The 24,217-nt window shown below is 35.5% G+C and overlaps 1 protein-coding gene across 1 annotated transcript in view; it reads left to right on the top strand.

The window, feature by feature from the left end:
• Positions 1 to 24,217, top strand: part of GUCY1A2 (guanylate cyclase 1 soluble subunit alpha 2) — a 327,273-nt gene that overhangs the window by 234,512 nt on the left and 68,544 nt on the right. Inside the window, exon 6 of the mRNA XM_033205254.1 lies at positions 4,309 to 4,452. Within this exon, the coding sequence (XP_033061145.1) occupies positions 4,309 to 4,452 (144 nt within the window). The remainder of the gene's footprint in view (positions 1 to 4,308; positions 4,453 to 24,217) is intronic.

The following is a 24,217-nucleotide window of genomic DNA, read 5'->3' as shown; positions in this document are numbered from 1 at the left end:
CACGAACAGGTGGGAGATGGTGAAAACAAATGACATGCACTATTTTAAACTGTGTCTGTTGTATTTAAAACTATATAAAAACACTGAGGCAATTATAAAGGAATTCAGAACAAAGTCAACTTTTTGGACAGGTTTTTGGTTTTGTTTTTTTTCGTCTGTTTACAGTGCCCCTTTGTTTCATTTTGGTTTAGCTCAAGGAAATAAACTCAGGAGCCGTGGAATTGATACATGTCACTTTCACTTTTCCTGCGGAAATAAACTCAGGAGCCGTGGAATTGATACATGTCACTTTCACTTTTCCTGCGGAAATAAACTCAGGAGCCGTGGAATTGATACATGTCACTTTCGCTTTTCCTGCTCCTCATGAAGCAAAACCCACTAATTACTTCGAAGGAATCCGCTAACACTTCCACATATATTTAATTTTGCTAAACTTGTATAGAGCTGCCTTAGAGGAAGGAAGAAAAGAGAAAAAATGGAGCATTCCTGGAAAGCTGCATTAAGACAGTTGTGTTTCTGCCAGTATTCTTCAGGGGCTGAATATATCTGGAAAGAAAAAAAAATCACAAAGATATATTAGACTTTACTTAATGTATATGCCAATTACTTAACCTTTCCAGACATTTTGATATTAGAGAATGTGTGATTATTTATTCACTCATGTCTTCATTAATGCTATTTACTAAATATTTCTAACTCTTCTGTGCACAAGGTAGTTTGCCATTTCCCATTCTTTATATGTTAAGCATAGCCATGTAACTTGCTCTGGTCAATAAATTATGAAAAGAAGATATATATGTCACATCTGGGAGGAAGCTTTAAGAGCTCCTGTACAGTTAGTCAGAACCTCTTTTCCTCTGCAGCCTTGATCTAGTGATCCCAAGTAGCTGGGACTATAGGTAAGGGCCACCTTACCTGGATAATTTTAATTTCTTTTTGTAGAGATTGAGGTCTCACTATGTTGCTCAGGCTGGTCTTGAACTCCGGGACTCAAGCAGCCCACCTGCCTTGGTCTCCCAAAATGTTGGGATTCCAGGTGTCAGCCATCACGCCTAGTCTTAAAGTTTTATACAATCATGTATGAATTGTAATATGAATTTGTTATATTTACATTGTGCCCATATTTATTTTGTACTTCATTCATTTATATATCAGTTGGTAACATATTGGTCCAACTTTTTAAGGAGAAAAATGCAACATATAACTAATCTCTGTGTATTCTTGTGCAAATTCTAGAAATACACATTTAATGGAATTCAATGCATCTTTTTCTGAAAACATAATTGAGATGTTGATGAGGATGACGATGATGATGATAGACATTTCAGGAAGTGATTGTGCTCTAGGAACTTGCATGTTCAGAGCGACTGCAAAGCATTTTGATTTGTGCAGGCAATTTACTGACTATATGTTCTGGTATCTGAAAGCCAGTAATAAATATGAAAGGGTGGGATAATATGAGGATTAGCAAAGAACATTGTCTTATTAGGGGAAAAATGGTAAAGAGCCACATTTTATATGTGTATTCTTTGATGGGTGTCTTCCTCAGTGAGAATTATTTCCAGGAAGTATATTTTAGTCTTTGGAATAAAACCTTTGCCAACTCATATTGCATTGTCTTTCTATTCTTACAGTATAATTTTATTTTCATTTTTCTGGCATCAGAAAACAGATCTTAAAGTGAAATTTTTGAATATAATGATAGCTCTGGGGGTATTTGAATCAGTTTTGATGCATATTTCCTGATGATCAAGTGATAAGTTTTGCAGTGTTGGTCCCATGAGCTTCTTAAGTGTTCTCATAATATTCCCTAAATTAGTGCTCATATAATTTCATGCAGTGTATCTTTTTAATATTGTAGTGTTGGAATGCTTTTACATGGAAATTTAATTTTTGATATTAAAAATAATAGAATATTTTATAATTGTTGGTATATTTATGCTGGAAGCATCTCCATCACTGATGCATTTTCCCATACAGATCTACATAGCACACAGATCTAGGTGGCGCTCATAAAATGAATGATGAAAATAAGCCAAGAGTGAAAATTACTTACTGTAATTATGGTTAGCATGGTTGATTGACTTATTCATTTAGCATATATTCAATAAATATTATTTAATAAATAGCTATATTATAGACATTATGCTAAGTTCTATGAATACAGAGGTGAAAAAAACATAGTCCCATTTCTTAAAAGCTCACATCGTAGCCAGGGATACGTATTGACTTTATATACATTGATTATAGCTTGTGCTGAATGTTAAAGCAGAGATATGTGGAAGTGCTGTCGAAACAGAATAAAGGATGGATTAGTTCTTTGAGAAATAATTTGATAAAAACTAAAAGAAGGAACATGGAGCACATCACAGAAAAGGTGACACTGGAATTGTGCATTTAGTACAATTTTTCATCACTTCAGCCTAATAATATTAAAACTATTGAGGATTTTATTAGGTTGGTGCAAAAGTAATTGCAGTTTTTGCCATTAAACCACCATCTCTATTGTGGATAATTAGAGAGCTTTTATCTAAAGTAATAGAACTTTTATTCCATGTTCTATGCTGTGGAAATGGGGTAAATATTTATCAACAGCAATGGCCATTCAGAATGGATGCTGACAAAAGAATTAGAAGAGAGTCTGGAAAGACCCCTACAGTAGCTGTTGACTCTCAATTATGTGGTTATGGATGGGCCTCTGCACTTCAACTTTTCATCTTTCAAATATCACTAATACTTCTTTTTTAAAATTATACTTTAAGTTCTGGGGTACATGTGCAGAACACGCAGGTTTGTTACATAGGTATACACGTGCCATGGTGGTTTCCTGCACCCATCAACCGTCATCTACATTAGGTATTTCTCCTAATGCTACCCCTCCCCTAGTCCCCCACCCCCTGACAGGCCCCGGCATGTGATGTTCCTCTCCCTGTGTCCGTGTGTCCATGTGTTCTCATTGTTCAACTCCTGCTTATGAGTGAGAACACGCAGTGTTTGGTTTTCTGTTCCTGTGTTAGTTTGCTGAAAACAATAGTTTCCAGCTTCATCTATGTTCCTGCAAAGGACATGAACTCATCTTTTTTATGGCTGAATAGTGTTCCATGGTGTATATGTGCCACTTTTTTTTGAGACCAAGTCTCACTCTGTCACCAGGCTGGAGTGCAGTGGCGTGATCTTGGCTCACTGCAACCTCCGCCTCGCAGGTTCAAGCAATTCTCCTGCCTCAGCCTCCCTCGTAGCTGGGCAGGCATGCACCATTATGCCCAGTTAATTTTTGTATATTTAGTAGAGATGGGGTTTTACCATGTTGGCCAGGATGGTCTCAATCTCCTGACCTCGTGACCCGCTGCCTCGGCCTCCCAAAGTGCTCACATGCGTGAGCCATCGCACCTGGCCTAATACTTGTTTCTTTGATGTAGGATATTTGTGAAGATAAAATGGGACCATGTACATAAAGTGGTTGACACAATTAATGGTATGCAGTATGAATATTTAAGAGACATTAGGCATTACAATTTTTTTTTTTTTTTTTTTTTTTTTTTGAGACGGAGTCTCGCTCTGTCGCCCAGGCTGGAGTGCTGTGGCCGGATCTCGGCTCACTGCAAGCTCCGCCTCCCGGGTTTACGCCATTCTCCTGCCTCAGCCTCCCGAGCAGCTGGGACTACAGGCGCCCACCACCTCGCCCGGCTAGTTTTTTGTATTTTTTAGTAGAGACGGGGTTTCACCGTGTTAGCCAGGATGGTCTCGATCTCCTGACCTCGTGATCCACCCGACTCGGCCTCCCAAAGTGCTGGGATTACAGGCTTGAGCCACCGCGCCCGGCCAGGCATTACAATTTTTAAGAGTAAGAAAGAACAGACCTGATGAAAAATTACAGATATATCTAAAAGTGTGGAACAATTTTCTTCAGGTGGAAAAACTGGGAAAAAAAATACTTTCCAAAGGAATATTTGAAAGTTGGAAGGAGATGAAGAGATGGCTCTGGAAAAGGCGATTATTTGGAAATTATCTAGGCAACATACTGACAGTTCTATTTTCGTGGGGGATAATTATTTTATATTATAGTTGTTCCTAATTTCAACGATCATCTCTAGTGATAGTGTTAATGAACAACCCTGGAGTGAGATGTCAGTATTTGACTGTGGCTGTTTGCAAACTCTGCTGTGATTATACACAGTTGTCTAATTGCTTAATTTATTGATGTTTTGCTGACATGTTTTTCAGCAACATTTGTGATTGCAGATAACTAATCATTTCTCTTCGGGCTCATTATCATACGTTTGCATTTGATTTGTCTGATTGCTGCAGGTGGAAACAATAGGTGATGCCTACTGTGTTGCAGCAGGGCTCCACAGAAAAAGCCTCTGCCATGCTAAACCCATTGCTCTGATGGCCTTGAAGATGATGGAACTTTCAGAAGAGGTGCTGACACCTGATGGAAGACCGATTCAGGTAACCCTCCCAACAATCTGGTTTGAGTAAGTAGTAAGTGCACCATTAACAGGAGGAGGCAAGTAATTCCCTTCTGAGTTCTACTTTTTGTAATTTATAGATCTAGACAAGTTGGGTGCTTAAGGAGGACAAGGAGTGACTAGAGATAACTTACAAATCCAGGAAAAGAACAAATGGAATAGGTCCAAGACAGGAAAAGGTTTGTGGAAGGCAAATTACTGTAGAGGAAAGAAAGAGCTAAAAGATTAGACCCAAGGGAAGAACTTACTGTCAGTGACCAGGTCATCAAATCCAAGCAAGAATGATGGTGAGATTCAGAGTTTTAGAGGTAATCCAAGAAGTAAAACACACAAAAAGCAAGAAAATGGAGGACCTGCACAACTTCCTGTAGGTAATATACAGCTGAAACTTCAGAGCTCAGAGTTACTTCTGGAGTTTTTCTTGTGGCAGAGTTTGAAGATTGCAGCCTAGTAACTGTAAAAACTTCAAAAACAGTGGAAAGTCCAGATCCTGGTGTGTTGTACTCTTGGTTCTGATGGTCTTCTGCAATCTGAGGTCTACCTCTGGGAATGAATTAGGTCATCTACCGTATTTCTGCTATAGCCCAATGATGGATCCCAGAAGTGTCATTAATTTGAAATCAGAAATCTTATATTTGGGGAAGTAAACTTGTATTCAAGTCCACCCTTTCATAACAGCTCACCAGCTAAGAGTTCAGAAAACACGGGGTGGGGGATGGAAATGGCTAAAAATGTGAGTACCATCCTAGTTCTGGCATTATGGCACATTGGGGACCTGAACAATCCATCTGATTAAAATTATGAAAATATTGGGTTAAATATATTAAAAAATGTTTTTTAAAAAACTATTAGGCACTTCTCTGAGCTCATAGGAAAGGGAAAAACATGACAATTACACTATGTGTGTATATTGAAAAAAAAAAAAAAAACGTAATTGGTGAATTTAACTTAAGAGCCCTGTTGTTAGCAATGATAGAAGGAATCTAGGAAATATTATTCCCCCCAGAAGATGCCAACTTCAATCCTATCCTCAAATAATTTTCACAGATTCCGTGTGTTATAAAAAATAAGGTTCTAGTTTGTGGTTGTATTTTTATCTTTTAGTTGTTCTTGATAAGCTGGAAGGTTTCTTTTAATGTTTTAAATGAAACATATTTTATTTTAAAATTTGTAAATTTTTGACCTGACTAGTTCACAAAAATCCTTCTCGACTTAATTTCCTAATGATAAATTTGCAGTTTTATAGTATGGGTTTTTACATTGAACCCACCTGGAAGATAAAGGTTATTAAAATGTGTAATAACCTAATACCAGAAACAAAAGAAAAAAGCCACACACACGAAAACAAAGTACTATGGGGAAGAACCAGGGGAAATTATAGATGTAAAAAAACAGATCTGGAATGTTTTCAGATATCACACTTATCAGACACAGAATTAAAATGACAATTTTTAACGTAACTATAAGAAATAAAAAGATAAGCTGAAAACTGTGAGAAAGGGACAAGACTTGGGAAAGAACCAGAGAACTTCTAAGCAATCAACATAATGCTTAAGAAAAGAAGAGAGAACAAAGTGGGTAAGTTTTAAAGCAGATTAGACATAGATGAAGCAAGAATTTGTTCACTAAAAGAACTGAAGAAATTATCAATAACTCAGTTGAGATATTTAAAAATGGGAAATATGAATAAGAGAATGTAAAATATAAAATATGTGGGAGACAGGGAGGAGAGAGTGGAAAGATGTAATATGTATTCAATTGAGGTTCCAAATGGAGGTAACAGAGTAAATACAAAAAGATAATTATTTTCAGGAACTATTAAAAGATGTCCATCAGTACCCAGACACAGTAATTCCAAAGAATTCTGCAAAAGTTAAGTCATGGGAATCCAAAACTAAACCCATCTTAATGAGACTGCAGGGCATCAGAGAAAAAGAGTAATTGATAAATTACAAAAGTGACAGGCTGGGCACGGTGGCTCACGCCTGTAATCCCAGCACTTAGGGAGGCTGATGGGGGTGGATCACAAGGTCAGGGGTTCAAGACCAGCCTGGCCAATATGGTGAAACCCTGTCTGTACTAAAAATACACAAAATTAGCTGGGTGTGGTGGTGGGCGTCTGTAATCCCAACTACTCTGGAGGCTGAGGCAGAGAATTGCTTGAACCCAGGAGGCAGAGGTTGCGGTGAACTGAGATCTGCCACTGTACTCCAGCCTGGGTAACAGAACAAGACTCCATCTCAAAAAAAAAAAAAAAAAAAATTTGTAAAAGTGATATTGATCAGTGTGAAAAGGACAAGGTATTCAATAAATGCTTGGGGGACTATTGGCTATTCATGAAGAAAACTAATTGAAATTGCTTTTGTACTTTATGTATCATTATACAAATCAATTCTTGGTGTGGGGAGGTAAATGTAAAAATTCATATTATAAAACTATAAATTTATCATTAGAAAATTTTGACAAGTAGGGAAGGATTTTTTTGTGAACTCATCAGGTCTAAAATTTGCAAATCATAAAATAAAATTTTGGAACATTAAAATTAAAACCTTCCTGTTATTAAGAAGAACTAAAAAATAAAAATACAACCACAAACTAGGAGAGTATTTTTTGTGACACATGTAATCAATAAGTATCTAGTTAACTTTGTCAGTAATCAAATTAATATAAATTTATAACACTATCACATAGTATTTCTCCCTACTAGTTTGACACAACTTTGAAAGTCTGACAGTGCCACTGTTTGTGAGGATCTGGAGCAGCAGGAAATCTCACCCATAGCTAATGCAAGTGTAAATGGTGCAATTTACTTGGCATTACCTGGTATAGTTTAACTTCTGCATATCCTACAACCCAGCATTTCCTCTCCTAGATGTTTACACATGTACAAGGGAAGTACTTGTGCACGTGTAGCAAAAGTCACACACAAGAATAGTTTTTGTAATAGTCTCAAACTCTAGCTAATTCAAATATACATCACAGGATAAACTGGGATATATTTATACCTTGGTATACCATATAGTTGGGAATATGAATGACCTCAGCTACTGACATCAACATGGATGAATGTCAAAAACATAATCTCCAGCAGAAGAATTAAGTCAATAAAAACTGCTGTAGTATTATTCCACTTAACTAAAGTTTAAAACTGGAAAAATGGTAGAATAATTTATAATCCTTTGGGTATATACCCAGTAGTGGGATGGCTGGGTCATATGGTACATCTAGTTCTAACATGGCATAAGTATACATATGTAACAAACCTGCACGTTATGCACATGTACCCTAGAACTTAAAGTATAATAATAATAAAAAAAAAAACTGGAAAATTGGAAAAAATTCTATTTAGAAATACCTGCACTGATGGCAAAAAGTGTAAATAAAAGGGAATGATTAATACAAAATTCAAGCTGGTGCTTATGTCTGAGGGAAAGATGATGGGAAGTAAGAGGATACAATAGGGAAAATAAACATAGTATAAAATGTTTTATTGTATTACTCTTCTTTGATATGCATATATATGTTTATTTTCAACCATTTAAAAGTGGAAAGAGTTTTCTAACCACTCCTAAAATGGGAAAATATGGAGCATTAAAAATAAAAATCTAGGTTAAGTTCCCTCAAGGCATACTTATTGAGTTATTCAAATATATGAATGGTACTTCTACCACTGCCAGGAAAACAAACAAAAGGAATCCTGTCTCAGATTTGCTGCACACTGCAAATATAGACATTCCAGATTGAACTAATCAGTTCTTAAATTTTCAAGCCTACCAGCTGGGCAGGCTTCTCATTTGGGATTGTTTTTGGTGTTGGATTTTCTTTTATGGAGAATATGTTTGTATTGAATTTAGCATTGTCATTACACAGTTAAATTACCCGAGAACAAAACCAGGGAATTGTGTTTTACAGTGTGTTCATCAATATTTTCATTTGTGGGATTTAATATTAGCTCTTTCTTATGAATCAGATAGTCTTATTAAATCAGAAGAGGAAGTATCCATAAAGATTTAATAAGAATGCAGAAAGAGAATTCAAAATAATAAACCACCTTAATAATTTTAGCTTCATTACTAATTTATAGTATTTGCATGATTTGAGATTATTTTTCAGAATATTAATTTGATTTTAAATTGCCTTCTAGCTTGGTGCTATAGGAACATTTCCAAGCTTATTGAGATAATCTTTTATTATAAAACTGCTGGCGTGTTGTAGTAGAGTTGATATGTGACAGCTTAGTGTTTACCTCAAATTATGTAAGTTTTTAGGTGATTTAAATTACAAGTTATTAAAATTGCAATAATTGACCAAAATGCAAACCAAATTTTGAAAAGTAAATTGATAATTTGTATATGGTTTTATGAACCTTTGAGGCATCCTGTAATGATGGGAAATAGGAGCCAAAATTGTCATATACAGTTGCTTGAAAATGATTGAGTAATGCTCTTGACTAATTGCAAAACTGCCTGCATTTTTTTTTAATTTTGAAAATAACCAGAGAATGTAGCATTTTGTTTTTTCAGTCTATAAATATTCAAGCAAATTATTGCTCAGCAAGTACTCTAATGAAACTCAGGGGCTACTGCTAGACTATATCTATAAAGCATCTATAAATATGGTCTATCTATACAATAAATTCGGAAAAATCAGTTCATGTTGACTTTAATTAGGACTGCTTTTAGAAAGAGTGATTAGAAATTTTTCACCCTGGGTCACTATGATATTTCTTCTGCTGGCTGAAAATATGGAAGAACAGCATTATGACTATTTCCTTTTTATTCTTCCCAAGGGAGAATCTGATTTTCTTTCCCCCCAACCCTCCGAGACACAGGGTCTTGCTCTGTTGTCCAGGCTGGAGTGCAGTGGCACCATCACCGCTTACTACAGCCTCAACCTCCTGTGCTCAAGGGATCCTCCCAACTCAGTCTCTGGAATAGCTGGGACCACAAACATGTGGAACCTGACTAAAACAAAAAATTTTAGTAGAGATGGGGGTCTCCCTATGTTGCCGAGGCTGGTCATGAACTCCTGATCTCAAGCAATCCTCCTGCCTCGGCCTCCCAAAATGTTGGGATTACAGGCATGAGTCAAGTTACCATGCCAGGCCTGAATTTTTAAATTTTAAACAGTAGACAATTGAAAAGTAAAATTGTATTTCTATTCTCTCTTTCTTGTTTGCACTAGCTATATTGTGAATTCACTAAAAACATGTATTACTTTACACTGTTCTCTAATCTTGTGAACCTAAAGGTATTTTGAATAGCTTTTTAGTGCCGACTGGCTAACTTATACTAATAGTTTAACTACACTTTGATTAAAATAACCAAATATTTATTACTGCCTATGATTTATTCACGGTTGATAGGGAAAGGGACGTTGGGTCAAGGATTAACTAGAGAATGTGCCTAGAGCATATTAGAAAAACAAAGAGCATTTTCACGATTTAAGGCTTTTGAAGAATATTGAGTATGTCCAAATGTCTTTTAATTCTGTACTTAGTTTAAAAACTAGTTTAAAAACTATTTTCATTAAATTTTATCTCATAGGCATACAAATTCAAATTTTCTACATTAGTTCAAAGAACAGTACATTTTATATAATGAGGCAAGTATGGAGGAGACATTGTGAACTAGAGTTAAACAATGTGTAATCATGTTGTAATACTAATGTGTTTAGCGATCTCAATTGCAAATCAGGGAAATGCTATGAGTCTTTTTCTCATAGCATTTCCCTGATTTGCAATTGAGATCGCTAAACACATTAGTATTACAGACTGGTGCGAAAGCAGAAATATTAATGTACAATTTACATGTAATTGTAACACATTAGATTACAGCTCCTTAAGCTTCAACTTTTAATGAGCTTACAGGATTTTTTGAGATTATGCAATAATTATTCTGTAATTAATTTTTAATTTTTAAATAGTCGTTGCTATTTGCAAAGGAAACCTGATGTTATTTTAATATTTGGAGGGATTTGGTTTTTAGAAATATTGCAATATTTAGTTAACCCTATCAGATTTCAGCCTGAGACTGTATTTAGAAAAAAGAAAAACTAATTACAGTTGGCACTCCATATCCATGAGTTCTGCATCCTCCAATTCAGCTAACTGTGGATCAAAAATGTAGTTAGGCCAATGATGCATCTGTACTGAACATATATAGACTTTTTTTCTTGTCATTCTCTATATAATACAGCATAACAAGTATTTACATATTATAAGTAATGTGCAGAGGATTTAAAGTATGTGGGAGGATGTCCATAGGTTATATGCATATACATCACTACTTAATATAAGGGCTGCAAGTCTCTTATATTACTTATAATACCTAATAAAAAGTAAATGCTATATAAATCATTGTAATACTATATCATTTTGTTTGTATTTTTTAATTGTTGAATTGTTATTTATTTGTTTATATTTTAATTTTAATTTTTTTAATGCCATATTTTCAATCTATGGTTGGTTGAACGTGCAGATGTGGAACCTGTGGATACAGAGGGTTGACTGTATTTGATAACCTAATTAATTTTCTAAGATTCTTTGATTATTTATTTATAAAACACAAATTAGTACTTTTTAATCTCAATGTGTGTATACTTATTTGAAATGTTCTACTTCTAGAAACTGTATACATATAAGGAGAAAAACCTAAGGGGTCAGAAAAACTACATAGGCATTATATAAAATTACTGTTAAGATACTGATCCCAGTTATCCTCATTTCTCATGTTTATCAATTAGGAGTATTTAAATTTGCTTTTCAGCTCCTAGATAATGCATATAGTGGCAGTTTTCATAAGTCACTGTTCTGTTGTAACAATAACATGGAAAAATACTATATAATATTACTAGTGAAACTTATGACTAGATAGATATATTTTCTGATAGATTTATCATTCTGCATGGTAAATTTATTTGGAACTATAAATTTGTTTGTTTTTAAAAAGTATTTATTTAAAGTATTAATATTTGTGAATTTACCAGCAAAGTTGTGAGTCTCTTCTGTAGTTTGCTTCCTGTTAATAATCAATGCCTCATTCTATATCTCTTTAGATCTATTTTCTAACTTGCCAATACTTCCCTCAGTTGGTTGTAAAAATTACTTATTAAACTCATCCACTTGATGCTTAAATGCTGATTATAGCAGTTTATAATGTTTTGCAGTTCCATTTATCTGACAAAATTTTTCATCCTGTTTTTATTTATTTTCTTGAATAAATCATCTGTAATGGTTGTAAACGCTTCTCCTGGTAAGTCCGTCTCTAGAACCCCTGCATTGTATTACATCGTCTGTTCTTTCACTTAATTTTCAGTCATGTTACTTGTTTCCTATGCAGCTAATTGCTACTTTTTTTGAATGCTGGAGATTGTATATAAAATATAGAAGTAATTTAAAACTTAGGATGATTTTGCAGGGAAATTTTAGTGTGCTTCTTGAAAGAGACTAGGGGTCCTAGCAGTCAGGGTCAGGGGATTTAAAGCTGGGTTTTGGTCTCTGTGAGGACCTGTCTACTTCTGGTTCACCTCTGTGTTTTGGTATTACCCTTATACCTGTGATCATGGTCCCATCTCAAAGTGGGGAGGGCTTTCTAACGTCTTTGCCCTAGCAGTTCTTAGATTCCAGTTTATGTTCCCTTAGCCCTGGCTGTCAAAAATGCTGCCCAGCTTCTCAACCTTTCCATTACCTTTTCTGGAGCCAGAAGATGCCCATAGGATAAAAGCATTCCCAAGTTTACTGTTCACTTCTCAGGTTTATCTTCTGCCATATCTTGGTACAATAGTTTTTCATTACTTTGTTAGCTGACCAGCATAGGGTAATTCAAATGATATAACCTGCTATTTTATATGTATATATGGTAAGTTTCACAATAATTCTGTGAAGGAAGGATTGCTATTATTTCCAGTTTGTAAATGAAGAAAATAAGAATAAAAATTAGTTAACCAGAGCTTCTAATGTATATACTGTGTATACATTCTAATGTATATACTGTGTATACATTAAATAAAAGCATGTTAAATAACATTTATATTGTCAAATCTTCCTATTGCCTTGAATATTCCATTAAAGTTAGACTATTCATGGCTTTAGTCTACAAGAAATTTAAATGTATGTTAGATGTCCTCTTTGAAAAAGAAGAAGTCAGTTCTCTATTTTAAAGGTATTCTATTCAAAAATAAAATAATTAATTTTTAAATTAGAAAGTAAGAGAGATTCTAGCTGCATGTGACGGTGGTGGGGAGGCATACCTGTAGTCCCAGATACTCGAGAAGCTGAGGAGGGAGGATGGCTTTAATCCAGGAGTTCGATACCAGCCTGTGCTGGACAGCATAACAATACCTTGTCTAGAAAGAGAGGGACTGATTAAATTCAGTTATGTGAAAAAAAATGAGTGTTATGCTATTGTTTTGAAAACTGTAATCACTGGCCAGATTGGTAGGGGATGTATTATTCATGATGCCCTGTTTTTTTTTCTGTATTTTCCCCTTGTTTATTGTTTATTGTGGATTGTAATGCAGAAGTTATATATTTAAATGTTTTACATTAACATTATTTCATAGGGTAGTCATTGAATTTAAATATTAGGTCATATTCTATTTCTATTTATTGAGCACATTTGTTTTAATCATAGAATTGCTCTTCTGGCACGATGCTATAATGCTGAACTTTAATAGACAAATGTATTTATAGACAAATCTATTTATTGAGCACATTATTTGTTTTAACTATGGAATTACTCTTCTGACATGCTGTAGTGCTGAAATTTAATAGACAGAGCATCCTTAATGCCTTACAATTCCTCCATAAGTTATCGGCATAATGATTTAAAACACAATATTGCATCTGCGATGTGTATGTCAATGAGACAGAATTCCACTGGTAGTTTATTTTAACTTTTATCTGTAATCACGAAAGATTCCAATTTTATATAATCACAGAATTTTAATCATATTTTCAGACTATGAAATAGTTGATCAGGCATACATTTCTAAAAATGCTAGTCTTACTGAAAAGTTTTATTATTATATTTGTCAAACAGATTTCCCAAGCAGTCCTTCTGTGAAGATATTTGCATATTGGTGGTACAAGAAAAAGTAGTAATAATAAGTTAGTGAAAGGAAAAACAAAACCGAGTGATGGAAATAAAAGCTAAACTGATTCACATGATACTGTGCATGCAAAGCACAAAATTGCTTAGTTTAATGTTGTGCAGCAGTCTTTTGACTTTCACATTTTTGGAAGAAAAATATATTCTTTAGTGGAGACATGGTTTAAGTATTTTTTGTTAGTTAAATATTATCACTATAAGGATAACTACTTCTAAATAAGTTATCATCTATTTCATGTATTTTATCCTGCCTCTTGTCTCCAGTGTCCCACTAAGACTACTGATACAATGTCCATAGAAGAGGCTAAAAGTTATATTAGCAAAGTCACTCATTTTTATTTGATTTTTTGGTGGTGTGCTTTAGAAGTGTGAAACTTCTAAGCATTTAGGAAGCTCGTGTTTTTATTTATTTGACGTTTATGTAAGGAATAGGAATCTCCATCTGCCAACTGTTTTTCTCCTGTAGAGACAGTAAATGTGATTTCATTAACCATTTAGTAGGTTAGCCCATTATCTTTAGCATATGGTCCCTTTCTTAGGTGTTTTTGAATGGGTTTTTAATCTTTTACTTAGTTTCTTTTAAGGCTATATGCATATAGGCCAACATTAGTAGCTTGACTCTTTTTTTTTTTTTGAGACGGAGTCTCCCTCTGTTGCCCGGGAGTGCAGTGGCCGGATCTCAGCTCACTGCAAGCTCCGCCTCCCGGGTTTATGCCTTTCTCCTGCCTCAGCCTCCCGAGTAGCTGGGACTACGGGCGCCCACCACCTCGCCCGGCTAGTTTTTTGTATTTTTTAGTAGAGACGGGGTTTCACCATGTTAGCCAGGATGGTCTCGATCTCCTGACCTCGTGATCTGCCCGTCTCGGCCTCCCAAAGTGCTGGGATTACAGGCTTGAGCCACCGCGCCCGGCCGCTTGACTCTTACAATATGAAAAATGACATGAAAATAGCAAGATACAATACATAAGACAGCAATGTGCTATCTGCATGCCAATCACACTATTGATTTAGTTAGCTTTTCCATTTTTGACCTTTTGTTTTGAGATCTCATATCTCGTTTCAAATAAGTTTAAAAATTAATCTCTTTATTTTCTAAAATTACAAAACATAAAACGATCTCTGAAAACTAGTATTACAGAAGATAGTTAAAATCACCTATAATTTACCAACCAATTATAGCCATCATTTACATTGTTATATATCTTCAAAGTCTATATATATATATTCAATACAAACACATAGAAGGTACGGACTTAAAAAGTAGATTCTTTTAAAAACGGAATAAGCTTCATTCAACTTGGTAATGTTATAACACAGTGTACCAAAGATGCAGAAAAATATGCAGAAAAAACTTGGTTAGCCCTAGGAAGAATCTTTCATTATTACTAACTCACTTTGGTTTTGTATTTTTCTGTTCCTACAGTTGAATTTTTGAGACACTGGAAGGTAACTGTTTAATCACCTGAGTTGCAGATGTGGTACTAACAATTCAGTGTCACAGGTGCTTTTCAAAGTATGTTAAGCTTTTTGTTGATGTCATGTCAGGCATATGGCAAGTGTCTGGGTCACCACTATAATATTCCTCATTTGGAATGTGGTTTCCTAGCAACTCTTGCTTTTTCCTAATAGCTGAATTGATTTCTGCACATTTGTAATGCTTCCTACTGCATCAGAAATTGTAACCTTGTGTGTAAATGTTACAAGACCAAATGTACACGTAGATTCAATTTTAAGAAATTATTTTGCTTTATCACTTGCCTTTAATGTGTTTTTTCAGAGGTTAAACCAATCATAAAAAATGAATTTAGAAAACCTCATTAATTCAGACTCTTCAGGGAAATATGGTAATTTTGACAACAATTCCAAAATGCATGCAAATAGTTCTTAGTGAGGGACCCTGTGAACTTGAAGACACAGAGTAATTTCGATGGTCAAATGACCATGTAATCAGGAGGTTGTTAGAAACATAGGCCCGGAGTATGCATGGGGTGTCCCAAGGGAGAAAAGGCTTCCTTTGGAGGCTTGCTGTTTCAACTCACATGAAGCCTGATTCCACATGAATCTGGCTGGAGCCTTGCTGGCAGCGACTTTTACTTATTTATTCAACAAATGTTTTTTGAGTGCTTACTGTTTTCTAAACAATTGGTTAGGTATTAGGAATGTGAGGTAAGCAAACCGGATACGTCCCTGATCCTCTCAAGAATTACCGTCTGTGGAACCAACAGCTACACATTACTAACTTGGTGAGGAAGGAGAAATAGACACAGTTTTGTCTCAATACCCTTTCCACCGTAATATCGAGAGGTTTGGGTTAGGCTTTTAGAAATATCTGTCAAAGTCTTTAAATTCTTTGTAGAGCAAATATTCAAGATGTCATTTACATTCAGACCTACATTATTTTGGTGTTTTTGTAGATTTCATATGTTCTTAGGGAAATGGGGTTGAAAGGCGTTAAAAACCAACTGTATGGTAGTGGTTACCTTGACAGTTTACATATTATCTCAATCTACACAACAACTATGAAGGGCATATAAGCAATTTTTATATACTTAAAAGATAAAAGACATCAGGGTTAAAAATATGTATAAGATTATGGAGGAAAAATGCATATTGGACACTTTCCAGATGTCAGACTTGTACCATGTCTTTATGCACTTTTTTATTCCTGCCCCAAAAAAACTCTGCAAAGTTTCATTAATCTTATTATACATGTAAAGAATTTGAGATTTAGAAAGTTTATATAATTTGATCAAGGTTTTGTAGCTAGCCAGTTGCCGAACTAAATTTGAATCCAGATATATCTGTTTAGAAAAAAGAAAAAACCTTTGCTTTTTTTCATTACAGCAAACTGGAGAATGCCCAGAGTAGACTTTTACTACCTGAGTACTTAATAACAAGAGGTACTTCTCACCTAGTGCTTACTACATGCTCAGCATTATGACAAGCTAGAGTGTGTGAGCACTCTCTCTCTTACATGTCCTCTCCCTAATATATATACATATACACATATACCTGTATAATTAATTTATTTACATGTATGTGTATGTTTTAGGCATATTTTCATATTTGTGAAATATGCCTATACTGTATAAACATAATCATTACAACAATCATGAACCACAAATTAGATGTTATCTCTATTTATAAATGGGAAAACCAAGATTCAAAGGTTAAGGGACTTTTTGTCAAAAGTAAATAATAATACTAAATGAGAATTGATTCAGAATTGGAATTCAAATCTGTCTGACTTCAAAGTCCATCCTCTTAACCATTACCCTATACTGCCACTCAAAATATAATTAGAATGTATTTAATATGATTTCTAATCTTATGACTAAGCTAATAACTTTAATGTTCCTTAAAAAATGATTGCTTTTCCCTGTTCCTTAAGAAAGAAGTGTGAAGATGTAATAGCAGTGCAATGTCTCGAAGGCATTCTAACTCGAGGCAAACTATTGACTATAACTCTACATCAAGATGTTGAAATAATGACAATTATGTCGACATTTAACAGAATGAGTTGAAAATTGATAGTTCTACAGAATTTCAAAATATCTGAAGAAAAATTAAGTTGGGAATAATATTGAAATATACGCTTCTGTAATATTAGCTTTTTATAAAAAAATAGAAGAAATGATCATTTTGTGGAAACATAATAATCCAAAAACTAGGAAAGCAGAGGTTTAAAACTGTATCAGAGAATCCAAAAGGCATATTTACTCTTTTGGACATACTGTTTTCCAGATGGTATCAGTTGATCCTATTGGATATTAAGTTATCTAAGATTATTTTTTATTTACAATAATGAAAAGCACTGATTGAAAATGAAAAATGTAGTCAAATAGTTTGATCAGTCAGTCTGCAAGCCTTTACTGAATTTCTCTCATGTGCAAAACCACACAATTGAGTTGCAGACTGAACTGCATGAGTGCCAAATGCTAATCTGCTTTTTTTCTTGGCTCTCAAGTCAAAATTCTGTCTACACAATACCCAAACATCTGGTCACTTAAATCCATTCAGTCAAGACTTCAATTGACCGCCCAGATCTTCTGACTCTAGGATTCCATTCAACTTGTTTGCCTTCATTAATTAGTTTATCTGAAAGCTATGTCAAATAGGCAATAGCCTATGTTTAGTTATTTCAGTAGTACTTGGCATCTTACCTATGACAAGGTACAGTTATGGAGGGAAGAAAAACACAGGTTCTATTCCTCCCACCTCCACCAAGCTTTTAACAGATTTGGTGTTGTTTTCTGCCTCCTATACTGTTTGCCTTCCTTTTTGAGTTGGTCTCACCCATCTCTCACTGCCCCCCACTCTCAGGACCCCTTGGTCTCCATTTTTCTCTCAGTTTCCCAAAAGTGACATCAATTTTCCATGAATTACCTAATAATGACTTACCAACAAAAATTACATTGTTATGAATAATGTGCGTAAAACTGTTGATACTGGTTAATTTAGGGGAAAGAGCTTTTTCCATTTTTAATCTTACAGTTTTATATCTGTTCACATTTTCCAAATATATGTATGAATTATTTATTCACTTTTAGTATCTATAGAAATTATATGCGAGATGATATCATGGACCATTTTTCTTTCCTTCTTTAAAGTTTCCTATACTTGAAATAACTCATAAATATAATTTCTAAATTAAGTAAGCACTAATTCTCACTTACATATTTGGTTCATAGGAATAATCAGCAGGCAATGCCTAAAACTGCACAGAATAAAAAATTTTATTGGCTAAAAATTGGTGGGAGCATCAAATGTCTTTGACAAAATTACACTGTGAAACATTTGGCCAGCCTAATGAGGGTTTATAGAAATAATGACCATAAAAGAAAACTATACTGGCAGAAATTAATATGAGCAAAGTACTGCTTAATGAGTCACAAATCATCACTGTAAAGTTTCAGTGGGAAAGAATTCATGCCAATTAAAATACTTTCAGAGGGATACAACTGGAAATATAAAATATTTTTAGAATCAATTTATATATAGTATATAGAAAATAGATCAAGGAATTAAATTGACTTAATAGCGTTTAGTCCAGAAAATAATTTTCTTCATAAGAATTCTTCAGTATTAAATTTATTCATTCAATCTTTGTATTTCTTTGTTGGGGTACAAAAGTCTTGAACTATAACTGTTTTATTAGCCTAAGGAATTATTTGATGAATTAACAGAAGCTGTGTCATGGTTCTAGACATTCATGCTCAATAAACTGAATTAAATGTTACCATCTGATAGGAGAAAGTATTTTATTTAGTTGTAGCAGTGATAGCTATTATATCTTTGTATGACTATAGTTTTATCTCTTTGATCCTTTGCTGCACAAGTAAATATTCTTTTATATTTGCAACTTTTTGCCATGTCTTTACCTCGTATATAAATAAGTAAATACATTGACTTCCAGGTTTTTAATAAACTTATAGTATTCTCCATTTCTTTTATTGTTTTCTCATCTTTCTCTTACTCTAAATTGCATATTCATAATCTTGTCCTTTTGAAAAATACTAAACTTTTCTCATGCTCATATTTTATCCTAGCACTCAAAATATAAATTAGTAATTTTGCTACCCAAAGTATAATGAAGTAAAGTAGACCTGCCTCATTACACCAGTGAGAATACCTATTATGAGGTTATGATATAGTGATCACACTGTGTTCTATGCAGTGCAGCATCCTGTGCTATATTAAAATGTCTTTACTAGTTAGTTATGGTACTGTAGCACACTATATCCAAACATTGTTCTATGTTATTTTTCTCCTCATTTTAACTCTAGTTTGTGAAAACTCTTAACTTTGTGGTTAAGAAGGCTTGTCCAGGGAAGCAAGAGTCATACCATATTTTAAAACTACACAGTTTATCAGAAATCTAAGCATAATGTGTCAGCCACAGACAATCATGGCAAAGCTTCCCTTTTAAACTTGGTTGTTTATGCCTTCAAAAATTTGCTCCAAAATTAATAATTCCTATTTTATTAGTTATTAGTGTGTTCAAGTAGGTTGATATTTATATTTAAAAATTATCTCAGGCAAACATATTTCTATCCAGCTCTATGGCATTGTTTTGATGGCCACTTTATGCCAGATTCTGGAGCCAAATGTATTTGCCTGAGGTCTCCAGATGTTTTCTGATTTGCTGCTGGTGTCTGAAAAAACATTGCAACTATGGCTGTAAATTCAGCCTTTTTGCTTTACTGAACTGGGGCTAAGACACCCATCCTTCTTTTCTTGTGGTTCAGTTTAGCCAGAAATGCACCAGAGATAATTTACAAAAGGATAATGATATAGTAGCTTAGGAGATTTAGCTGTGAATAACATTTTGTAAGCTTTTAAAAGTTAGAAATTTGAAGATCAACTCTCATTTCATACTTGATAAAAAGAGATTGAAAAAGTATTTGATATACTTAAGTTATCTAACTAGTTAGCAATAGGATCAGAACATGTGAAATTCACCAGGGAAGCTAATGAAGAAGATAAGGCCAGAAGAAGGAGAAAAAATTTTGTAGTTGTTCTTTTTCTGGCAACTGTTCAACATGATAATTTGGAAAGTGTGTTTTTGAGATTATTTAATGAAAGAGGTGGAAAATTGCACAAATCTGTGGCACAGAAGGTCCAATTATCTTGACCTCTTGAGTGTCCTTTCTCTATTATCAGAGTATTACTATTTTTACTGTTTCATTTGTAATCTTTTAAAACTATTAATTCTTTCCCCAGTTCCTGTCTTCCTTGTGTGAGAGCCTCTCATTATGAATATGGGGCAATTATTCACATAGAATTTCGCCAAAGTTGACGTAGATTTTTTTTTCTCCTTTTAACCTTTAGCATTTTCTATGGAAATGATGGGCCAGTTATTTGCTAGCTTGTAAAAGGAGGAAAAAACAATAAATGTGTACCTTTATGTCCCCACACCCCTTCTGTATTATCTCTCAGAACATACGAATTTTTTGAAAATACCAGATATTTAAAAATAGTGATGCATCTTCTGGAATATTTATTTTTTCATCATTTCTTCTATTTGTTACCATCCTCAAGTATATCAAAGAAATTAGAATAAAATTATTTTACCTACTTTGTCCAAATATCAAGTTACAAATACTATTCATGTATTAAAAAGTGAAAAACTATGACTTATAAAAATATACGCTCACATAAATGATCATTTTATGTATCATTCCTTGAAGTTCGGCCCACTTTAGAAATTCACATATAGCCATGCCTTCAAACTCATCATAGCTTAGAATTATTCCAGTTATAGAATCTCAACTCCAAATGTCTTTTCATAGTCACATTACTTGTTCTTCTGTCACTTTCTATTCTACCATTCTCACTCATCACAGTGATGTATAAGCCTTTATCTGTTCTTAGGTTTCCAGTCTATTTTGAGTATATTCATTTTCTAAGTCTGACATAACAAAGAATCAACAAACTAAGTGGCTTAGAACAACAGAAATTTGTTGTCTCACCGTTCTGGAGGCTAGAACCCCAAGATCAACATGTTGGCCGCACCATGTTTTATTTGAAGACACTAGGGAAGGAGCTGTTCCAGGTCTCTCTGCTATTACTAGATTCTGGTAGTTCCTTGGCAGCATAGCTCCAGTCTTTACATGGCACTCTCCCTGTGGGCATGTATGTATCTGTGTCCAAATTTCTCCTGTTTTGTTTTTTTTTTTTTTTGAGATGGAGTTTTGCTCTTGTCACTTAGGCTGGAATGCAGTGGCGTGATGTCTGCTCACTGCAAGCTTCGCCTCCCAGGTTCAAGCGATTCTCCTATCTCAGCCTCCCGAGTAGCTGCGATTACAGGCGCCTGCCCCCATGACTGGCTAATTTTTTGTATTTGTAGTAGAGGCAGGGTTTTGCCATGTTGGGCAGGCTGGTCTCGAACTCCTGACTTCAGGTGATCTGCCCGCCTCGACCTCCCAAAGTGCTGGGATTACAGGCATGAGCCATCATGCCTGGCCACGTCTCCTTTTTATAAGGATACTAGTCATATTGGATTAGGGGGTCTCCCCTACTCTGGTAGGAACTCATATTAATTTGGCTAATTATATCAGCAATTACCCTATTTCTAATTAAGGTTAAATTCTGAAATACTGAGGATTAGGAACGTACTATTATGAATTTAAGGAGGGAGGGCACAATTCCATCCATAATACCTTCTTATCTAGAAAAGAAGAATCCCATTATCTCCTATCTCAACATGGTTCCTATCACCCCTCTAATTTTATTCTTCTTTGTCTTCCATCATACAGTCTGTACCTAAGTAGAAAATTCTTGCTCTGGAATTTATGGACATTACTGGTGAAAATTACATAATCATGGTAATTAAATACACATTAAGAATGCATACGTTTTGAACTCAACTGGGCCTTAAATCTGTAGGGATCTTGTTTCACTATCTCGTAGCTGTGACTGTTGCAAATATTTGCTTTTTTTAAAAACATAATTTCAACTTTTATTTTAGATTAAGGGGTACATGTGCATGGTTGTTACATGGGTATGTTGTGTGATGCTGAGGTTTGGGATACAAATGATCCCATCATCTAGGTAGTGAGCATAGTCGCTGCATTTGTTTGACTTTTAACTTTGCTACTCTTACTCCAAACAGACCCCTCCTTTCCTAACTAAATGAAATGCTAGAAGATATCAATATGAATAAACTCGACATTCTTTCCACACTTCTCCCCAACACTATTCTTCCTTCAAATATCTTCTCTGCCTTTCATCTCTCCCCTTCTACTGGCCCCAGTGTGTCAACAAAATCTCCCCTTTAATTAATGCAAAAATATCATTTTCTTTGAAAGCTTCCCTCTCTATGCTACATGCTGCTTCTTTGTTTATGATCAAACAATAATAGAAAGTCACTCTGTTGACTCTTCATTGACTAGGAAATAAGAACTAAATCCTAATCAGTAAGTACCTTTAATGTGTTCTCAGACTAGTTGTTGAAACCTATATTCTGGTGAGCTTTCAAGACAGCCAAATAGCAACAGCTCTGGTCTGCAGCTCCCAGCGAGATCGACGTAGAAGACGGGTAATTTCTGCATTTCCAACTGAGATACCTGGTTCATCTAATTGAGACTGGTTAGACAGTGATTGCAGCCCATGGTGGGTGAGCCAAAGCAGGGCAGGGTGTTGTCTCACCTGTGAAGTGCAATGGGTCGGGGGATTTCCCTTTCCTAGCCAAGGGAAGCCATGAGAGTCTGTACCGGCAGGAATGATACACTCCTACCCAAATACTGCACTTTTCCCACTGTCTTTGCAACCAGCAGACCAAGAGATTCCCTCTGGTGCCTGGTTCAGTTGGTCCCATACCCACGGAGCCCAGCAAGCTAAGATCCATGGGCTTGAAGTTCTTGCTGCTAGTGCAGCAGTCTGTGATTGACCTAGAATGCTGGAGCTTGGTGTAGGGAGGGGCATCCATCATTGCTGAGGCTTGAGTAGGTGGTATTATGCCCAAAGTGTAAACAAAGCTGCCAGTAAGCTCAAACTGGCTGGAGCCCACTGCAGCTCAGCAAGGCCGACTGTCTCTCTAGAGTCCACCTCTGTGGGCAGAGTATATCTGAACAAAAGGCAGCAGCCCCAGTCAGAGACTTATAGGTAAAATCCTCATCTCCCTGGGACAGAGCACCTGGGGAAAGGGGCTGTGGGCACAGCTTTTGCAGACTTAAACATCCCTGCCCGATGCCTCTAAAGAGAGCAGTGGTTTTCCCAACACCACATTCAAGCTCTGATAACAGACAGACTGCCTCCTCAAGTGGGTCCATGGCCCCCATGTAGCCTCACTGGGAGACACCACCCAGTAAGAGCTGACAGACACCTCATACAGGAGAGCTCTGGCTGGCATCTGGTGGGTGCCCCTCTGGGACAAAGCTTCTAGAGGAAGGATCAGGCAGCAATGTTTGCTGTTATGCAGCCTCTGCTGGTGATACCCAGGCAAACAGGGTCTGGAGTGGACCTTCAGCAAAATCCAACAGACCTGCAGTTGAGGGGCCTGACTGTTGTAAGGAAAACTAACAAACAGAAAGGAATAGAATCAACATCAACAAAAAGGACACCCACACCAAAACCCCATCCATAGTCACCATCAAAGACCAAAGGTAGATAAATCCACAAACATGGAGAGAAACCAGTGCAAAAAGGCTGAAAATTCCAAAAATCAGAATGCCTCTTCTCCTTCAGAGGATCACAACTCTTTTCCAGCAAGGGATCAAAACTGGATGGAGAATGAGTTTGATGACTTGACAGACGTAGGTTTCAGAAGGTGGGTAATAACAAACTTCTCCGAGCCAAAGGAGCATGTTCGCACCCAATGCAAGGAAGCTAAAAGCCTTGAAAAACGGTCAGAGGAATGACTAACTAGAATAACCGGTTTAAAGAAGAACATAAATGACCTGATGGAGATAAAAACACAGCACAAGAACTTCATGAAGCATACACAACCTTCAATAGCCAAATCTATCAAACAGAAGAAAGGATATCAGTGATTGAAGATCAAATTGATGAAATAAAGTGAGAATACACGATTAGAGAAAAAACAGTGAAAAGAAAGAAACAAAGCCTCCAAGAAATATGGGACTATGTGAAATGACCAAATCTATGTTTTATTGGTGTACCTGAAAGTGACAG

Source organism: Trachypithecus francoisi, unplaced genomic scaffold (genome assembly GCF_009764315.1).
Source record: "Trachypithecus francoisi isolate TF-2019V2 unplaced genomic scaffold, Tfra_2.0 Lachesis_group8, whole genome shotgun sequence".
Lineage (NCBI taxonomy): Eukaryota > Metazoa > Chordata > Mammalia > Primates > Cercopithecidae > Trachypithecus > Trachypithecus francoisi.
Note: the sequence above shows the minus strand (reverse complement) of the source record. Positions and strands in the feature narration are given on the sequence as shown.